General features: G+C 40.9%; 1 protein-coding gene across 1 annotated transcript in view; it reads left to right on the forward strand.

Annotated features, from left to right (window-relative positions):
• The window catches only part of LOC103183456 (EMILIN-2), a 33,963-nt gene extending 12,350 nt beyond the window's left edge, over positions 1–21,613 (forward strand). The window contains exons 4-8 of the mRNA XM_007900937.2: positions 1,609–3,531; positions 12,255–12,515; positions 18,299–18,331; positions 19,474–19,608; positions 21,245–21,613. Of these exons, the coding sequence (XP_007899128.2) occupies positions 1,609–3,531; positions 12,255–12,515; positions 18,299–18,331; positions 19,474–19,608; positions 21,245–21,576 (2,684 nt within the window). The 3' untranslated portion in view covers positions 21,577–21,613. The remainder of the gene's footprint in view (positions 1–1,608; positions 3,532–12,254; positions 12,516–18,298; positions 18,332–19,473; positions 19,609–21,244) is intronic.

Below are 21,613 nucleotides of genomic sequence, written 5' to 3' on the forward strand. Positions count from 1 at the left end.
GACAATGGCCAATTGTTTCCTTTCACTTGCGTTCACACCAGGCTGCAGTGGGTTAAAAATCGCTAAAAGAAACTCTATCCAGGCCCATCCCTCCACAAAGCTTTTTAAAAATATTTGTAATTTTTTTATTACCTGTCCTGAAATTGCGCTTTGTAACTCTGAACTTATGTCCACTTGTTCCATTGTCTTGGTGTATCGTAGTTTTGTTCTTGGACTTTCAATCCCATTTAAAATTGTATACACCTCTATAAGGTTATTTCCTTTCAAAACTGAAGTTTGTCTAGGCCGCTCGTAGCTCATTCCTCTAAACCTGGAGAGAATCCTTGTTTGTCTCCCCTGCAGTTTAAGGCCTGTGTTGTCCTCTTAAATAGTGGTGACCTGAACTGTAGTCAGAACAGGAATTGTGGTGACCAGCACCTTTGGGATTAAGCCTGGAAACGTGACAAGTTATCAAGGCTAGCTTGCAGTTACAGAGAGGCAGAGATGTAACCTAGAAGACAAATCATGTGACCTGTAACCTTGCCTTTAGGTTTTGAGATATTTTAGGTAGATTCAGCGTATTTTGTGGTAAATAGTCTTAATTTAAAAATAATCTTCCAGCGTGGGGGGCTTCCTCCAGGATATCCTCATTTAAAGACTTACAGGAATCCATCTGCAGCACATTATGTTGGTCATAAATCGAGGGACACAAGCCATTTGACAGTGTCTCAACACTTTCTCTTTGACGTATAAGACATTGTGTACATTTGAGACTAAACCAGATTGAGATTTTTGGATTAATTGTTGAATATCACAATTCTGGCCATTCCCGCTCTTTTCACACTGACTTCCTCAAAAAGCTTGTCACTCTGCATGTAGCTACATTCTTTTTCTAAAACCGTCATTCTTCAATTTTTAATTTTCTCTTTCATTTTTCTCCTCTTGTACCACTTCTCTACTCATGCTGCAGGTAGCCAAGAGAGTATATCTGTAGTATATTTACGACATATAACATATTCAATTTAATAATCATATTGAACGTATAATGAAAAGGCAGGATTTCAACTTATCAATATGGATTGCTTATCCGCTTTCAAAACCCTTCTAAAAACCTCCATTTGCACCTTTTGTCATTACCCTTCTACTGTCACCACACATCCCTCACCCTTCTCAGGCTCCCACTCCATCTCTGAACATATTAATCTACAAAGGGCCACTTTCCATTGATGGATTTGCCATCTTTCAAACGAGACATTAAACTAAGGACCTATCTAGAGGTTTAGGTTGGCATTAAAGATCTCAAGTCACTATTTGAAATCACTTTCTCTGGGCTCTCCGGGACGCTACCCCGTGTGAATGGTGCTATATAAATGCAAGTTGTTGTTGTTGAAAAGGGAGTTTCTTACAATAATCCTTGCACTTGCTAACAACAATCCCCCAGATAAAATTTGGCATTCATTTCATGCTGTTTGTGATTGCGTTCACCTACAAAATACAGTCATAACAGTAATCCTGTGAAATGCTGTAGCAGCCTCTTGAAGTGAAGGGCACTATGTCAAATGCAAGGATTATTTATTGTTTTCTGCATACAATACTGTGATAGTAATTATTAATGCATGTTTTAACCAGGACCCAAGGACAGGACCGACAGCCAAGAACAGGAAAGTTCATCCACAGAGGGACAAGGACAGAAAGTTCAACAGCTGGAATATGAGGTCCAGCGCCTTAACCAGGTGCTGGAAAAACTTCAAGCTTCAGTAACAGGAATGAGTGACACTCTGAGACACGACGTCCAGGAAGATGCCAGTAAAATGTTTGTGTCGCTATTGAGCAATCTACGACTGCCTGGCAGTGCCATTGGCGTTGAGGCTGTGCATGTTCCAGGAAGTCAAGACAGAGAAGAGGCTTTTTATCCATTCAAGATGGGTGAAATGATGTCCACAATTACAGAGGTTAAGGATACATTAAAGAGCAAGAGTGATATGCTGGATGACCTGCACGGAATGGTGACAGGACATGACGGACAATTGAAACAGCTGATGGAAGCGGCTCAAGCACCTATTTCTACCAGCTCTCCATTTCCCAGTGGAGACTTGTATCAGGCTTACATTGATAGTAAATTTGAAGCTCTCAGAGATGAGATGATGATGGGCATTGACATGAAATTTGCAGACCTAAAGAATTCCTGTGAGTACAAGCTGATGTCATTGAAAGAGCAATGTGAAGAAAATGTGTCAAACTGTGAGAAAGTGGAGGAATTGCTCGATGAAAAGGAGATTGCATTGAGAAAGGAGATCCACGACCTCAGGACCCTCATACAAGAATCACCTAGCAAGTCAAGCTGCTGCGCTTCTATAAACACCTTAAGACAGCAAGTGAGCAACATGGATCGAAGGGTCCACAGAATCGCAGATGCCAACAGAGTATTGAATGCCAGGTTGGATAATGAAGTCAAACGATTCACTGCCGATACTTTGGAGGACTTATTTGGTGAGAGGTTAGAGGAGATAGATTCCAGGATAAATGTAACAGAGAAGAATGCTGAGGAGCATTGCTTTTACATTGAGGACACTCTGAAAGAACGTATTACAACTGAAATTGACAATGTAAAGGAATTGATGGACAGGAAACTAAGGTTACTGGCGAATAATGAGTTGGTCCCGGCTAGCAATTCCTCTTTACCTAGAGCAGTAGCTAGTGAAGTGCCACAGTCCTTCCAAAATGAGCGGACTTACAATGATTGGATCAAGAATGGGATGGAGCATCTTGAGAGCAAGTTGCAGAAGATAGAAAACTTGTGTCTCACTGGATGTTCCTTACCAACGAATGAGTTGGAGACCATCAGAAGCGATATGGAAATCTGCAGAAACGACTATGAGGACTTACTGGTTAAAACTGAAGCCAACTCCATTCTGCTAAAATCTCTGAACAGCACAGTCCACGAGGGTCTGAGGAAGGCACAAAAAAATGAAGAAGACTTAGAAGTGATGGAAGGCAAACTCAGCTCGCTTACAAACACTGTGGAGCAGTCTGTAAAAATGCGGCTGCACGCTCTAGACAAGCGTACTCAAGCACTCGCAAATGTCAATTCTACATTGAAGAAGAACGAAAATGAGCTCCTGGGGAGGATATACGAACTTCAAGAAATGGTCAAAAATCTAGAGTTCCGGCTGAAGCAGAATAGCAGCCAGTTAGCTGGGGTGAAGGAACAAATGGAACAATTGTCTAGTAAGATAGCTAATGACATGACTAAATGTAAGGACAGTACCCAGGGGATCCAGAGAGAAGTCTCAGGTGTTGACAACAGGCTGGTACACATTGAAAATATGTGCAGTAAGCTGGACGGTATCTCTGGTAGCCTCCAGCGGATTAAGGACGGTCTGAACAGACATGTCAGCAGCCTTTGGAACTGTGTGCGTCAGATGAATGAAACAGTCAGGTCAAACTCGAAAGATATTGTCGTGCTGAAGAATTCTGTTCATCAATTCCACAGTCAGGTCGCTAAAGCCGCTGCTAGCATTGAAGATGAACTTAAAGTTCAGCCTCTCCCAGGTAAGACTCATTGATCTTAGTTACATTCTGTTCCCTGCTTATATTCCTTCAAAATCTAGGCTTCTCTGCTTTGCTGAAGAATGATCTAGCTGTGTGGGTTTCATTTAGCAATTACTTGTCTAACTCAGTTCCACATTCATTCTGAATTAGTTAAAGTTGTCAACCTGGCTCAGTTATTATCACTCTTGTCCCTGGGTCAGATGGTTGTGGATTGAAAACTCATAGATCATATAGTCTAGGCTGATCCTCTATTGCTGGGAGTGAGTAATACTGTCAGAGGTACTATCCTTTTGATGAAATGTTAAACAAAGGCCCATCTGTCTGTTGAACTGAATGGTGAAGATCCACAACACTTTTCAAAAATAGAAGGGAATTTTTCCTTGAGTGCTGGCCAACAATTCTCCAGATAAACTAATCATTGACTACTATGTTTGCTTACAAATACACAGTCGCTTCACTTTATTGTGATTACCTGTAGAATGAATGCTTTGAGATATTTTGATGTTATAGGTGTTGTATCAAATGCAAGAATTATTATTTTATAAATATTACATGTATTTATTCAATCACTTTCTCTTTTTATTGCTAATCATTTCCAATGGAACTCTGAACTCGTGTGCTCCAGGCTCATACTCCACTGCAGTGCTGCATTGCTGAAGGTGCTATCTTTCAGATGAGATGTTAAGCTAAATTGTCTTTCAGATACAATAACAACAACAACTTACACGTATATACCCTATATAGGGAGTTTCTCCTGGTGTTCTGGCCAACAATCGCCCAAATAAAATTGGTCATTCACTTCATGGCTGTTTCTGGCATGTTAATGTGAGCAAATTCATTGTTGCATTTGCCTACAAATATACACCTCACTGCACTTCACAATAAATCCTGTGAAACACTTTGCGATGGCCTACTGACGTGAAAGGAGCAATATGAAATGTAAGGATTATTTGATTATCGTACTGAGTAAAAATTGAAGTGATAGAACTATTATTATACATATATCTAGATAAAAGCAGTCCAGAAATATATACAGATAAACCTCCATCAGTTAAGTGTTATCACACAGATGATTTGTTGACATAATGGATGATCAACTTGACACTCGTTGCTGTTAGAAAAATGTTTGTGTGAGCTGGCACTTACTTTCATCGATAAGTGAAATTTGTGACGCACTGAAAATTGTTCTTGTTTGCTTGTAGAATTCTCACTTCACATTCAGCCACCTGCAAAGCACCCAATAAACAAACAGTCGTAAATCACTGTGCAGCTAGGGGCCCTGCTCTCTGACCTGGTCTGATGGCCAGGGCAAAGTAAACGCTTTTGTAAACACATTAGTAGAATTCAAAAGTAGACAAGTAATTTTCACATCAAATGTGAAGGGATTGGTGAATTAAAATTTCCAGAGGATCATGTTTGATGGGCTGAATGGCCTTCTCCTGTGCTGTAATTTAATTTTTAAAAAACTTGCGTTTAATAGAGTGCAAACCCTGCACTGTCCGGTGCCTTGGGATATTCTCCTGAAATGATAGACACTTATACAAATGTAAACTTCTTGTAGTTTTTTCACTTTTGGGGGACATCTCAAAGCTTGGGAACAGGATTCACTCTAGTTACTGTATTTTTGTAGGCGTGTAATTACAAGTTTATCCATTTAATCATTCTAGTGATGGGCTAAAGAAAAACATACATTTTTTATAGCATCTCTAACGTCAAAGACATGGAACATTTCTTGATAATTACTGTCACATGCACTGAATATTTTTGTAACTAAACACTGCTGTCTCTACACACAACATAAATAGCCATGAATGACCAATTTATCTGGGGGATTGTTGGCCAGAATAACAGGAGAAACTCCCTTCTCTTTTCCAATACTGCTATGGGATCTTTAACATGTATTTGAATGAAATCACACACCCAGAGGGATTGGATCAGTGTAAAAACATAGAGGAAACTGGCTGCAGAGAATGCAGTCAATAAAAACTCTTGGGAGTAATGAGATAATAGGAGTTTTATGTGGGAGAGTGAGAGTGGTTCAACACAAATGAATAAGATTGCATTACATGGAACTAATTCATTAGATCATCTGTACATCTGGTGGAATGATCAGATCATAAGATTGTCGCTCTGGGAGTAGAAGACTTATTTTACAGCCAAATGGTTGTGTGATTGTGCCTCTTGAGCTTTTCTGTCATTATGTTCTGCCAGCTCTTATTCATGGCCACTGCGTGTAACACTCATGATGCTGGGGTGTTCTGACTTCAAGGGAAGCTAAATACAACCGTAAACACGATCATCTCCTACAGCATAGGAACTTCTGCCCCTGATCTCACAGCAGTGATTGACAGCGATCAGAGAAACTGTGCCCAGATTCTCTCACCTGATCTGAGAGGAAACCACAATTTATATTTCTATGGTGTTGTTCACATCGGGCTGATAATAATAATAATAATAATCCTTGCATTTGATATAACGCTTTTCACGTCGGGAAGACGTCCCAAAGCGCTTCACAGAACGCACTGTAAAGTGAATTGACTGTATATTTGTGGGCGAACGCGGCAGCCAATTGCGCACAGCAATGTCCCACAAACAGTCGTAGATTGAAAATGACCAATTTATTATTGTTTTTGGAGGGATTATTATTAGGCATGTGGAGTAAGGAAACTTGCCCAAGGTTTCGCCCTGACCTGCCTGGAATTGAACTCAGGTCTCCCACTTGCAAAGCGAGTGCTCTAACCACTGAGCTACAGGACTCCACAATTTGATATCTCAAAATGCTTCACAGAACGGCCTGGGAGCCTGAAAGCACGATTAAAGTGATAGATCTTAAAGCAGGTTTTGAAACTGGAGAGGAAGGGAACAAGGTGAAAGGACTCAGGATGGTGAAGGAAAACTTGCCAACCTATGGTGAGGTAGTGTAAAAAGGAGATGTGAAGCCGGAGAATGTTTACTGAGCGGGAGGAGCAGATGGAACATGAGGTTATAGGTGCTTAAAACAACAACAAAATTACATTTGTATAGCGCCTTTTACGTTAGGAGGACTTCCCAAGGCGCTGGACAGTTAGTGTTTCGGACCTGAGCTGGTGGTCAGGCTTCTGGAGGGTGGAGGATGGGGGGGGGGGAAGCAGGGTGATCGAAAGCACAGTCAAAGAGGAGGGTCTTGCGATGGGTCTTGAAGGAGGCAAGGTGGGGGCAGAGTGGCAGAAGGCCCACCCGCCAACGGTGGGGTGGGCAAGGCGGGGATGTGAAGCAGGACAGAGCCCTCTGAGCGGAGGGAGCGGGCAGGATGGTAGGGGGTTAGGAGGTCACAGAGGTAGGGAGAAGCAAGACCATGGAGGGCTTTGAAGGTGAGGACCAGGATCTTGAACTGTACACTCTTACAGTGATAGGGTGTACCTAGGTCATGAAGACATTCAACAATGACTACGACAATCGTAGACATCAATCTGCTGAGGTTGGGGAGCTTGTGGAGCCAAGTGATTATTGGGATGATGGTCTCACAGAGCCTAATGTGGGAAAGTTCTGCATGGTCTACAGCTTGTATAGAAAATAGCTGGGGAGTCTTGTGAGCAGGACATTAGAGTAATCAAGCCTAGAATTGATGAAGGCATGGATGAGGATCTCAGCACACTGAGGGGTAGGGGTAGTGGTGGAAGTAGGCAACCTTGCTGAGTGTGTGAGAGACTAGATGCAGCTGTTAAAGGATAGTTTGGGTCGAATACACCAATGTTCCTCACCAGTTTCATGAGATGGCGTAACCACCCGTGCAGATTGATGTGGTCAGTGTCTGAGGTGAACAAACATTGACGAGAGTCAAACAGAATAGCCTCAGTCTTATCGACATTGAGCTGTAGAAAGTTAGAACTCATCCAGGACTTGTAGCTCAGTGGTTATAACCCTCGCCTCGGAAACAAGAGATCTGGGTTCGATTCCCAGCAGGGCGAAACACTGGGCAAGTTTCCTTACTCCACGCCTATGTTTACCTAAAGTAAATAGGAACCCAGTTGTTAGTCGATTGGCAGATCGCTTTTCCAGGGGTAATAATTCCTTCCAAAAAAAAATAATAAATTGGTTATTTCAATCCACGACTGTTTGTGGGACACTGCTGTGCACAGTTGGCTGCTGCGTTTTGCCCACAAAATATACAGTCAATTCACTTTACAGTGTGTTCTGTGAAGCGCTTTGGGACGTCCCAACGTGAAAAGCACTATATCAAATGTAAGGATTATTATTATTATTCTGTGAAGCGCTTTGAGACGTCTCGAAGACATGATAAGGTACTACATCAAATGCAAGGATTATTATTATAGGACTTGATGTCTGACAGATGTTCATTCATTGGGGGTTGGGGGTCATGGAGACAGAAGCATCTAAAAATATGAAGCACGTATCAAGCACTTTCACACTTTTTCCATAGTTCCTCAAAGAAATCTATTTACAGTGACAGTTCCTAGATGATCTGTTTTGTTCACATTGGAATGTGTTTGTTGCATACTTGTGATGCCATCACCCACCGGCCTGACTAACCTCTGGCTTGGAATCACTTCAGCTGCCCTGTTTAAACAACTTATTACTTCAACTCTGGTTCCTTGCCCTCTGATAAAATGGGAGCTGTGAGTGTCTACGCCACATTCATAGGAGAGAAATCCACAGTAACACACAGCTATAAAATGATGATCTTTGTGACATTGCATATATACATCAGAGACAGAACCCACCATTAATTTACAAAAGGTGGTGACTCCATTTAATCTGAGGATTGTTTGGGGGATTTTGACTAATACGGCTTCTGCAATTGCCTGCAAAAATAGTCACTACATTTGACAGTATTTCTAAGTGAACCTATTCCAGAGTGCTCTTTTGGGTCCGATAGCTCAGAGGTTGCGATAGAAGCAAAGTGTGAAAAACTGGACCAATGTTTGTGTCATCAGGTCGCCATTAATGTCATTTCCTAGGCATTGGGTATATATCTGCCGTGCACAGGAAATGGAGTGAAGAAATGTCATTTTATTTTTTCTCAAACAGTGGGTAAAATAATGGGATTATAGTTAGTAAAGTAAGGGAGATCTCACTGTTAGTCCAATAATTAGTTAACCTGCACTGGGTCTGAATTGATTGATCCTCTCCCTTTCTCCACCCCCCACCCCGTCTTTCCCCCTCAAGCAACGAGGAAGGCATGTTGGCATTTATTGCAAAAGAGTTAAAATACAAGAGTAGGGAAGTCTTGCTGCAACTGTGTAGGGCCTTGGTGAGACCGCACCTAGAATATTGTGTGCAGTTTTGGTCTCCTTATTTAAGAAACAACATACTCACCTTAGAGGGGGTACAGCGTAGGTTCACTAGGTTAGTTCCTGGGATGAAGGGGTTGATCTATGAGGATAGGTTGAGTAAACTAGGCCTATATTCTCTAGAATATAGAAGAATTAAGGGTGATCTTATACAAACATATAAGATTCTTACGGGGCTTGACAGAATAGACAGTATGAGACTGTTTCCCCTGGTAGGAGAATCTAACATATTCAAGACTAAGATTGATAGGTTTCTTAAGGATAGAGGGATTAAGGGATATGGGGATAAGGTGGGCAGATGGAGTTAGGTTAGATCAGCCATGATCTTATTGAATGGTGGGGCAGGCTCGAGGGGCCGAATGGCCTACTCCTGCTCTGAATTCCTATGTTCCCCTTCTTCCCCCCCCACACACAGGCAGTGAAAAATGTGACAGTTAGTGTGATAAATAATAATGATCATTCATTTTCACGTTATTGGAATTTCCGTTCCTGATAACAGTAGAAGACCACTTCTGTTGGTTTTGTGCAAGTGGTTCAGGCCCATAGCTGACTCTGGCGTGGAGTGAATTTGCAGAGTTTGTGCAGTAAAGGAAGCTTGAATTTCACTAGGCATTGGAGCGCAGGACAGCCTCAAGAAGCCAGTATAAACACCGAACCTTACAAAGCTGGTATTGTAAACCAGCCTACCATTTTCTGAATTCACTTCAGCTTCATTTGTATCGTGGGTTTGGCAGAGTCCACCCAGCAAAACAAATCCGATTCTAACCGCCCAGCACAGTTTTATCTCAATAGGATGAATCCATATTCCAGCTTGTTTGTGTCTGTATAATAGAAAATCTCGATCCATAATGATGTCACTGTTTCTGAGGAAAGCCAGTGTGGAAATGGGTGCTAATTTAAAATAAAAAGTGTGGTCTGTCGTAATTTCTGGCATTGGCCACATTGCACAGCTGGCTGTAAGCAAAGGCTGACCATAATGTTAGCTGGCCTCTGAACTCAGCCACAATATTGAATGGTTGTTGGCACCTTGAAGTAATTTACTCAGTGGGAGATAATGAGACAGTTGTTACTGCAGCTGAGACTGTGCATGTAGCCTAGAATATGACCAGCGAATGTTTTCTTGCCTGATCAGACAACTTGAATGCAGGTTTAGCCGTTTTTTGACCGCTAAGCCTGTCACTTTAAATCATTCAAAAATAATTTGTGTATGCTTAATCCTCTGAATTTGTTGAATTTCTCAAATTTGGAATCTAATATAGTAGTTTTTTTAAAAATCTTTCTGCCTTCCTTTCCTGGATGTGTTTTAACTTTTTTCCTTCTCTTCTTCTGTGGGTGCTCTCTCCTAGAAAATAGACTGTCACTGAACTTTACACTGGATCCTCTGAAGAGTTCAGCCAGGCAACTCTGTGTTGTCCATTAATCGATTCAGGACCTGAAAAAAGCAAACTCCAGGACATTATTATTGATCATTAACTAGCCTGCCCTGAATCATCCAGTTGGATTTGGAAGGATAGACATGTTACTAGACATTCAATTGGGCTATGGTTAACTCAGCCAAGGTCCTGATCAATAATATTGTCCTACCTGGACAAGTAGTAAAAGCTGGCCAGTGTCTCATGCCAGCAAGCTGCATGGTTTTAACTCCTTCAATTCTAGCAATATCACAACACCCACTTTGGGGTTATTAATATTACTACATTTGCCAACCAATCTTCTCCAAGAGAGAGATTGTATTCTCCAGAACTGGCAAGTAGACACTGATCTCTTAAACTCCTCACTCTAGAGAATATAATATGAACCAAGTTGACTTAATTCTGATGGTTAAATTTGGGTTATATTTGCTGTGGGACACTGCTGCGAAGTGCTTTGAGATGTTTTGATGATGTGATAAAGTGCTATGTTGAATGCAAGGATTAAAATTAAACATTTGCTAGGAGGTTAAGGGGGTGATCTGATTGAGGTGTTTAAAATAATAAAGGAAACTGACAATGTAGAGAATGAATGACTGCCTTTGATTTTTAGCTGAGCTAAAGTGAAACCAGAAATCATTTCTTCACACATATGGTTTGGAAATGGTGGAATTTTCTACACCAGAAAATCATAAATGCAGCATCAATCAAGGTGCTTTAAAGAGAGATCAATGGAAAGTGAGGGAACTAAGCGATTTGAAGAAAAAGTATGTAAACGGGGTTAAAAATATAAAGAGCTGCCATATTCTAATAAAATAGTGGAGCAAGCTCAATGGTTTTCTCTTGGTCCTTCATTCATCCTATATTTCTATAAACCCAATGTAATCCCTGTTAATAAATGGAGCTGGAAACACTCAAGCATAGCAATAGGTTTCCTTATGTATCTGAATCCGAGCTGATTTAAAAGTAAGTTACACTTCTAGATTCATCCCAGAGGTACTTAAATCTCAACGATGCAACTCTGGGCATAAACAATTTGTGAGCTGCTGAATGATGTGACTCAACTTGCTTTAAAGTTGGAGGATTATCTCCATTGCAATAGATAATATCATAGAATGTGATTAAATAATGAGTATTCAGGAGTGCTTGAGGTGTTGGTGCTGTAGTTATAATACAAGTAAAAACACATCTTGCTTTTATCCATTGGTTAGCACTGCTCGCCAATGCATTTCTACTTTGTTGGTAGTTCTTGGTAGTGACACCATCCCTGTTGCTGGGTATATTATAAGTGTAATCGGAGTTAAGAATTAGTGAATAAACAATGGCAATAATTCTTATTTTATACAGTGCATAATCCTGTCAATGCCATAATATGTAAAATAATGTATTTGATATAGCACCTTTTAGCTCCTATAATCAAAAGACAATGTACGCACCAGGTCCGAAACTGATAATGACATTGCAACCATCTCAATATGATCTCTTGCTGGATTGAGATATGTTACCCAGTGTAGTCAAAACTGCACTTGATCTGTTTATTTATTCACTTACCATTTTAAAGTAAATAAGATCCAGGATTACAGATTTACAAATTTGTCACAGAAACACTTAGTTACGGTTATAATATTCTTTTCACTTCCTGTCTGCTGATAAGATGTTCTCAATGTTTAGCCAAAGCATGTAGAGGTTTCCACCATCAAATTCAATCCTTTGGGAATTAAATCTCATGCCTCCCATGGGACTCATCGCCTATTGAATATTCTAGGTTATTAGGCTTATTAAGCAGTTTATTGCTTCAATGCAGGTCTATGTTTATTGGCAGGGTCTCCTTTCATAGCAGGGACGGCCTCTAAAACTTATTTATTCAAATAATCTAATCTAGAATTGGGATTGGTAAAATTATATACAGCCCCCAACACATTGCCAGAGTGTGCACTGAAATAAGATAGTGTCAAAGAATAATGTGATCACTTTAATGCAATGTAGCATTTGGTTACTGACATGAGATTCTGTTTCTAACCAGTGGAAAGAGGCCACGCTGGAAGTCCAAGCCATGTCAAGCCACCAAGACTTCCTACCATGACTGGAATTCACAATGGGGTCTTCCAGGAGGTGGGTTACGCAGGTCCACCAGGATCAATGGTACCAGGAAATAATGGCAAACCTCATGGAACAAACGGAAAACAACTGAAAGGCAGATTAATGAGAACATCAACTTCTGGCCAACCACATGGTACCAATGGAGAAAGTGTGATGTATATGAAAGGTGATGCAGGGGCACCTGGTAAGTAAAGCTACATTAATTGCACAAACCTCCTTATATTCAATGTATTGTCCAGCGATGACCTCTTTTCAAGAACTGGTCTAACTGAGCAATCATTGTAAGAGCTCCATCTGCAGGAAGACAGATCACATACATCTCTTTACACTGCACCAGTTAGGGCTTTCCGATAATACTTCAGGGTGTGTTTAGCCACATGTGAGAACAACAACAAAATGACATTTATAGAGTGCCTTTCACGTCGGGAGGACGTCCCAGAGCGCTGAACAGTAAGGGGTTGGGACCCGAGCATGAGGGACGGGTGAGGGAAGGTAGAAAGGTGGGAAGGTGACCGAAGACACAATTAAAAAGAAATTTTGGTACTCAAATTTACAGTCACTGCACTTTACAGAAATTTTGTGAAGTGCTTTGGCAAGCTTCCTGCTGCTTGTCCAGCTAGAACCACCCTATCATTTAGGCCTTTGGCTTGCAGGGTTATCATCAGGAGCTAAGTGGGAAGAATCCCTAACCCCCAGGGAGAAGTCTGCCCCTTCAAGTCCTGCCGATGAGCCGAGCTGATTTGTCCGAAATTTAGCAGTGCAGACCTGTCTGGCTCAGGAACCAAACCACTGAGATCGCTACTGAAGATTGACTCGATTCCCACATTCGTAAACAGAAAAATCTTTTTGCGCCAATAGGCAATAATACTTATACTTATACGCTATTTGATTGAATACATTCAGGTTTATTATGCATGTTGCTGGGAGGTCTGGGCCCTGGAGGTATAGATTGGAGTGCTCAAGGGACAGAGTACTGGCATGCAAGCAACTCACCCACCAAACAGTTGTGATCCAGGCATCTCTGTAGCCATCAGACAAGACTCGGGCTTCTCCAGAAAAGGACTGGTCCGCTGATTTGTCCTCACTGTGATGTGGAGCACCCCCTAGTGGCATGGTTGAGAAGCGTGAAATGTACCACTCAGTGCAGCCTAATCAGAGGCTGCTGTTTGAGGACCTGGTTGCATGCCCAATTTTCTAGCCCTGGAACATACTTGTCCTGTAACAACATTGTGATTCTTTGTGTTGCTACGACAAACATGCTGATTTGATTGATTCAAAATTGAAAAAAAATGCCTGCACCAACATGAACTTATATCAGATAAACCAGCTGGAGAACAGACGGCAGTGTGGCTGCAGAGCAGAAATACCCAGACAACAGGATATGTTAACATTTTAAATTGAAAGGTTATTTAGATCTGTCTGGAGGAAGCTGAAACCCAGAGCATTTGAGGCCATCTATAAAAGGAGATTTAAAAGGTGATAAAGGTGCACCACACGTGTGGCCACGCCTTCTACCAGATGTTTTTAAAGCAGCCAAAATAGTTTTAAGATTCTCTTTTCCCGATATTTTCCAACCAGTCTACAAGTTTCCAGAGATGTTTCCGGGCATTGCTAAGTTACCACAAAAGCATCTGAGGAAAATGTGCCACTGTCAATACGTTTTAGCCCCATTGCAATATATCCTTGACTGCTGCAGCTTATTCCACTGTTAATGGAACACTGTATCACTAGCTCCCCTGATGGCAAGTACGCAACTATTGTGAAAGTGAGCCTCATGAAAAGGAAATGTACCCTCTTTACACAGAGGGTGGTTAACAGCTGGATGGGGTTACCAGGAAGGGTGCAAGAGGACAGGACGCTGGACTCAATTAATAAACAGCTTGAAGTTGTAATGGGAAGATGGTGGGGGATTCTATAAGGATGAGATCAAATGGGCTAAGGGGTCTTCTTCTTCCGTAGCTCTCTTCTGATCTTTGATCCCAGTATATGTTGAGTTAGCTGGTCTCAGCCACAGGGGAAATAGAGAAAGTCAGTCACAATGGGGTTTGTCATGCATTAGTTGCTAAAACCTGTGATCTCTTCATTAGTTGTTTATAAAGAGAAATCCTTGAAAGTTCTCTATTGTCAGTGTCCCTGGGTCACAAGGAGGAAAAATATCCGCTAGAGGTTTTCTTTAAACTTTTGATCGCTATCCGGTTTCCTGTTTTGGAAAAGACATGTGCATGTCTGGTGAGGATAGGATCAGCCTTGGGTTCCTGATGCCTCACTTAGCTAAATTGTCAGCCAATGCGTATTATTAAAGTGTGTGAATGAACAATAATGATTTAGGTGAGATACTATAGGGCGGTTGGTGCCAGTGGAGCCATTTAAAGTTTACCCAATACTTTTAGGAGAGGAGAGCAACGAGAGGGTGAAAAAAAGGGTGTGTGTCTCTATACCCAGAGGAAGTCCCAATTACATGTTCAACTGCAGTCAAAATCAGAAAATTCCCATTGATTCCTAAACATTGGATCTCATCAGTATTTCAAAATGAGTCCGGCCAAATTATAATAATAGTGATGATCCTTGCATTTGATTTAGTGCCTCAACACATTGGTGAGACGTCTCAAAGCCCTTCACACGATTTTTACTGTAAAAGTGTAGTGACTGAGTATTTGTAGCAGTCACAGCAGAAATTTGCACACATAAATGTCCCACAACAGCCAATGAAGTGAATGGCCAATTTTAGCTGGGGGTTATTGTCTAGGACACCAGGAAAAACTCTTATTTTGAGTAGTATCATGGAATCTTCTGTGTCCTTCTGATCAGGCAGACGGGATCTCAGTGTCATGTTTCATCCGAAGCCTGACACCTTCAAGAATGCAGCACACCCTCATCACCACATTGGGATGTCTAGACTATGAGTTCAAACTCTCGTCATGGGGCTTGAACCCACAACTTTCTAACTCAAAGATTGCTGCCAGCTGAGCCAGGCTGACACTGGCTGGAATTGCGAGATCTCTGCTCTGATATGAGCAATGGTCACTGTGGTTATATTTTTGGTTACTGGCAGAATCGGTATCTGGGAATCTCTGTGTGAATCCAGTTGCAAATGTCACATTTTTGACCCCAAATGTCATTACATTTTCCTTTGTGTCGTCTGATGTTGGAGGATAAACTCCTTGGCCTCCTTGGTGAAACATACTCTCTTCACATGAATCTCATTGCCTCCAAACTAAGGGTGAGGAAACATGATGCATAATTTTAACAGCATCCTCCCCATTTGCTCACTGCTCCCACGGGAGGTCTGAACTCACTTGGTAAGTAGTGAAAGGGTAATTGACCTGTTTATGGGAACAATCAGCAGCTCAAAATATTACACAATTTGAAAAGCAAATGAAGTTTCTCCTGGTTTCCAGGTCAACAAACCCTCAGATAAAATTGATCACTCACTTCATGGCTGTTTGTGGGAAATTGCCATGTGCAAATTGGCTGTTGCATTTACCTACAAATACAGTCACCTCACATTACAGTAAATTCTCTGAAGATCTTTAAGATGTTTCAACAACTGGTCAAGGCTGATATCAAATGCAAGGACTATAAGGATTATTTATATTTGAATTACGTTTAGCGATTTGTTATACAATCCTCTTCAGTCAAGGGCATTTTCTATCAAACAAGGTCTTCATCAAAATAGCTCTGTGAGATGCTTCTCTCAGCTACCTCCTTCATTTGTCCATGTGAGGGAACCAAACTGCCCTTAAGCTATTTTCCAAAGGTCAGTGCAAATTCTAAAAAAATCATAAGATATATTGGATAATCGGTTGCTAGATTTTTGGTGATAGTTGTAAGTATCTTCTGACCTTTCAAGTCTTGGCGAGTGACATAAAGATAAAAAGTAAAACTAGATGATTCCAATTGGGAATTGGAAACAAATCGTAAAATGCTGAAACGCATTTTTGATGAACTGTCATTAATCTTGTCTTTCTCTTTTACTTGCCAGTTTGTTTCCAGCACTTCCTGCCTTTATTTATCCTGTTAGTATTGTACATTCTGCGTGTGGGCTTTTGTTACAGGCCCTTGAGGTCATTAAACAAAGGTTATAGAGTAGTAGGTCTCAATATCCTTCTGTGAATGGAGAGGGCCTGGAGCCAAGAATAAAGAGCTCAACTGGTTTCTTTTTATTCCTTCTGAGTTTATGAGACTGTACGGGGTTATCATTGCAGGCAGAATGTGAAGAAAACTTGAATCACTCACTTTTCTGTTTGCTGGGAATGGAGTCTGCATTGTCTTCCCAGAGAGACACCCCCTGCTTCCTTAATCCCAGAAAGTATCAGATGCAAATTGACAACAACCAAGGATTGGGGACCCCAGAATGTTTTTCAGGGTACTTCAAAGAGTTTATACTAAAACCACATAGATCTTCACTGTCTCTCCTTTCCTGCCTGTTCATGGATTCCCTCCCTCATCTCTGTGAAATAGCATGGTGATGGATTTCGCATGTATCAGACACCTGGCTGTCTGAAAAATGTATTTGGAGACGTTCATCCCACATGAAAGGTGGTGTGATAAAGTGTAAGTTGAAATATCAAAGATTTATGTCAGTTCAAGGCAACTCAGTGGATCATGTTGATTTATGATGCCATCAAAAGATTGCTTCTTGGCATTTTGGCTAAGATCAAGTGTAGTTTCTATTCGTATTAGTTACTCCTTGAGCTAGCAATGCTGGAAAAAGTTCATCTCCTGTTGCGAATAGCTTGTGTTGATTACCATGACCGAATCTCATCCATAACTGGATATGGGAAGATTTGAGCTCCTGGCTACAGCTATGCTTTCAGCCCTCTGTTGGTTGGGATCGGTATTGTAGTACTTCCCACCTGAGGAGTTTGATCTGCCCTCACAAAGAGAAAGTGGAGATACTGGAACTCAGAGCTCACTCAGCACATGGTCACTAGGCTCAGGCCAGGCTTGTCTTGTCAGAGAGGCCACCTGGTCACCTGACTTGTTTGGGGGGTTGTGAAGACATGGTTCGGGTCCACATGGTTCTTTGACAATTTGGGGCTTAGAAGAGTTTGGGAGGGATTGGGGCTCGTCTGTGGGGACAACCCGTGGTTCCTAAAGTGGAATGTCTAATTCGGTTAATGGGGGTGAGTAGGCCTAACCTTGCTCACCAAATAATAAAAAAAATCAAGAGTCCACTATAGCATTAATTCTTGCATTTGCTACAACCCCTTTCATGTCAGGAGGACATCTAAAGTGCTTCACAGGATTTACTGTAAAATGTAGTGACTGTATTTTGTAGGGTAATGTGGCTACCAATTTGCTGGCTTAACTGATATCCATTATTCCCTGTTTATTCTAAATAATTTGATTGCCTATCAGTTCAGTCACATTCACAGCTGTGGATAACTGGTTAATTTTAAATTATAATGGTTATATTTAAACTTACTGGTTTCCAATATTAATTGGTAAAAATCAGTATTCTGCATTTTTCTGATTTTCTCCAAATATGTGGAACTCTCAGTCTGGTTTAGAAACTCTTAAGCACAGTGATGGGTTTCCACGTGTGTGAGACAGCCAAGTGACCAAAAAGATTATAAAAACAAGTTTGCCTCATAAAACAGTCACTGCACTTGACAGTAATGAAGAATGCTATATAAATCAAGTTGTTGTTTTTGTTGAACCACTTAGAGGTATTTTAACATGATAAAGTGTTACAAAAATGCAAATTCTTTTCTATAAATCTGTGCTGAGTACAACAGCCTAATATCAACTTAAGGCTTTGGTTCCATTGCATCATTGGTTCAAAAACTCAAGACAGACACAATTGTATTTGAGCCCTTGGCAATACTACATTTACCTCGCTTGCTGGCTGATGATAAGGTTCCTGACTGCTGAATGGTGTTCTCAGTGGTAGGAGAATTATAATACAGTGTAGAGATTTTATTTTATAAAACTTAAGATTTAAAATATTTTTATTTTTTACAGGAAATATGCCTTTGGGAAACCCAAGAATTACAGGTATGTTTAAAAGTCACCTGGGGCTAAAAAAAATCTCAAGGTTTTAGCCTTAAGACCATTGTCTGAAAACTTAAGACGATACAGAATTTTCAAAAATTCTTAAATCCAGCCTTATTTTGGAAGCTGCCTTCCTTTTTGTGTACTGTGGAAAACTGGCTTCTAAATTAAGACTGGAAAAAAAGAGCCAGTAAATATCAGTACCAGTAATGTAATTAGCCGGAAATTCCAGTTTGCTGGACTAGTTCTCCCCTATTAGTCTGGCGAGGTGGAGTTTTAGCCAGACAATGTTTTCAGGATTTTCAGACAATGCTAACTTTGAAACAATTGGGTAAAATTTTCAGTATTTCTTCAAGTGATCCTTAACTTATTTAAGCAAACCATTAAGAAATACTCCAGATTGTACCTGATTCTCCAGTCGAAATTCCTTCTTGACTGTTGAATTTTGTTAACATTTAAATAACATTGATCAAACGAGTAATCAGTTTGATTTTTATATTTGTATTGATGTCTGTTTTAGAATTATATGTTGTTGAATTATACATGGTAAAATGTTCTGTAATAATATTTTTGATTTATGGGAATTACTTACATAATCATAACATGATAGTAACAATGGACGGACAGCATCAGAGTGGAATACAGAGATATGTTGTAGCCTGGCTCAGATGGCAGCACTACTGCCTCTAAGTCAGACGGTTGTGGGTTCAAGCCCCACTTTGAACTTACAGTTGAGGCTGATACTGCAAGTGAGGTAAGGCAGCATTGAGTGAGGTGCCGCTCTTCAGATAAACTGGGGGCACCTCTGCCTGCTCAGATGGACACTAAAGATCCCATGGCACTATTGGAAAAGAGAAGGGAGTTTCTCCCATATCCGGGTTAACAATCCTCCAAATAAAATTGGTCATGGCTGTTTGTGGGACATTGCTGTGTGCAAATTAGCTGCTGTTTTCACCTACAAACATATAGTGCCACTGCACTTTACAGTAAATCCTGTGGAGTGCTGTGAGACATCCTCCTGTGAAAAATGTGTTTATCAAATGCAAGTATTATTACTTTATTACTGTGCAGTGTGGTCTGTCATATGAACACGTATGAGTGTGTTTACCAGTGTTTTGTGTGATGTAAGCTATTTTATTTTTCAGAAAGGTCTGCTAGCAGAAGGAAACATGTGTCCTTTTCTGTGGGACTGACTGAAAAACCTTTTCCTGGGAATGTAGGAGTGATTGTATTCAACAAAGTTCTGGTCAATGATGGAGGCCACTACAATACAAAGACAGGTTACAATTCAAACATTTTTCCACATTGCACTTTTGTGATGGGCTCAGTCACAAACTGGATTCTTTGCTAAATACTCTTATTTGCCTGGAGCCATAAGCTCAGAACAGTGTCTGTCCATATCCCTGCTACTCTTCCAACACTTCTGAACTCAGTGTATGCAGTGAACCAGACCAAGCTTCTAAGAGTTCATTAGACGTTCCATTCTTGACATTACAAAACCCGAGGGAAGCATTTTAGATGGCAGGCAGCAAACAGCCTGAACCATGCAGAAAATAACTTTGAGTACTTGCCCTATCACAGGTGTGCAGATACAAATTCATGATTTCGGATAGACTTTTACCATTCAGTAAGGAATTAAGTGAGGAATTCGGGTTTTACTTTTAATTTAGTTTTTGATTGGAAATGTTGCTGCCTGGTGAACAGCTTCCTGTTGAGCACCCATACAAACACTGATAGCTTCCTATTGGTTTGAGTATCATATACAGGGTGAATCAGCAGTAAATGTGTCCATTGTATAGTTTCCTGTTTCCGGTCTGGTAACAAAGTCAACATATTTCATTCTGACCTTTATTTATAATTGCGCTACCTAGTTTGAAAAAAACATGATGAATATTTTTCCTTTTAAAATAGATGGAGATTTGTTCTCAGTTGACAGGGCAATTATGCGAATTCACAACAGTTAGGGCACAGATGGTTAGGTCACTCCTTGTCTTAAAGGACTCCAAATGCTCTTCTTACTTAACTGATCAGCGAAATATCTCTTCTCTTGCTATCATGTGCCCTCTGCAATAGATATGCTGGAGCAGTGGATAAGCAGCCTGAAAATGTGCAGATGCGCTTTCATATTAATCCATTTAAAAATAGCATAAAATATTCTCCTTCTGCTCAATGATTTTTAAGAGAAAACTAGATACATACATGAGGGAGAAGAGAATAGAAGGATTTAGGCAAAAGCAGGGGAGAGAATTTGTGTACAGTGTAAATACCGGCATTGATGAATTGGATCCACTGGTTTATTTCCGTGCTGTAGCACTCTATATAACTCCCTATGTATGATGAAAAGTGAGTGCGAATGTTGGATGAGGTCAGGGCAAGTTTGCCTGTGATTTACCCCCTCCTCGCTCGCACCCCATGGTCCAATAATCCAACAAAACCCACAGTCCAGACTCACATATTAAGAATGGACAGTTGTATGAGTTGATAGAAAGCTTCCTGCACCTGGGGAACATTTACTCAGTGTGAATCAACATCTTTAAGAGAGAATTTGAGGATTAAAGTATGAGACATCGGGATCTAATATGCAGCAATATTTTACAGGAGAACTTAATAAGCAAACTCGAAGTATGTTGCGCTGACTAGTGGGAACTCTGCTCTGAAGGTAGTAACACAGCTCCTGCAAGTTGGCGAAACAATTTTCAATCTCAGAATCCTTATTAAAGAATCCAGTTAGAAATCATCACAGTGATAAGTGACAGGATATAGACAGGGAGCACTCACAGTTTCAACAGCATACGAATGTGATGGCATCTTTAGTTAGGTGCAGCACTATTGAAGGGCAGTTTGTAAAACCGATAACTCGTCTCTTTAAGACAGATTACCGTCATGTACTAACACAGCTGGCTGTTTTGATTCTAGGTATATTTACGGCTCCGTTTGCGGGACAGTATCTCATCACCGCAGTCCTGGCTCCTCAGAGGGAAGAGCGAGTTGAAGCGTTCCTGTCTGTGTCCAACGAAGGTATCATTCATATGGACACATCTGGCTACCAGGTTGAAGTGCTGGAATTTCACAAGCCCTTTATGGGCCAGCAGATCTGTGGAGGGATAGGTACCTTCAACCTGATCCTGAACCTGAAAGCTGGAGATGAAGTGAGTGTTGTGCTGATCGATGGTAAACTGGTGGACACGCACGACATGTATTCAACGTTCAGTGGGACTCTCCTGTATGAAACACCCTCTCGCAGCTAGCCAACAGGAAAGACAGGCAAACGTGATGCAGCATTTT

This window comes from Callorhinchus milii, unplaced genomic scaffold, assembly GCF_018977255.1.
Source record: "Callorhinchus milii isolate IMCB2004 unplaced genomic scaffold, IMCB_Cmil_1.0 Scaffold2, whole genome shotgun sequence".
NCBI classification, from domain to species: Eukaryota; Metazoa; Chordata; class Chondrichthyes; order Chimaeriformes; family Callorhinchidae; genus Callorhinchus; species Callorhinchus milii.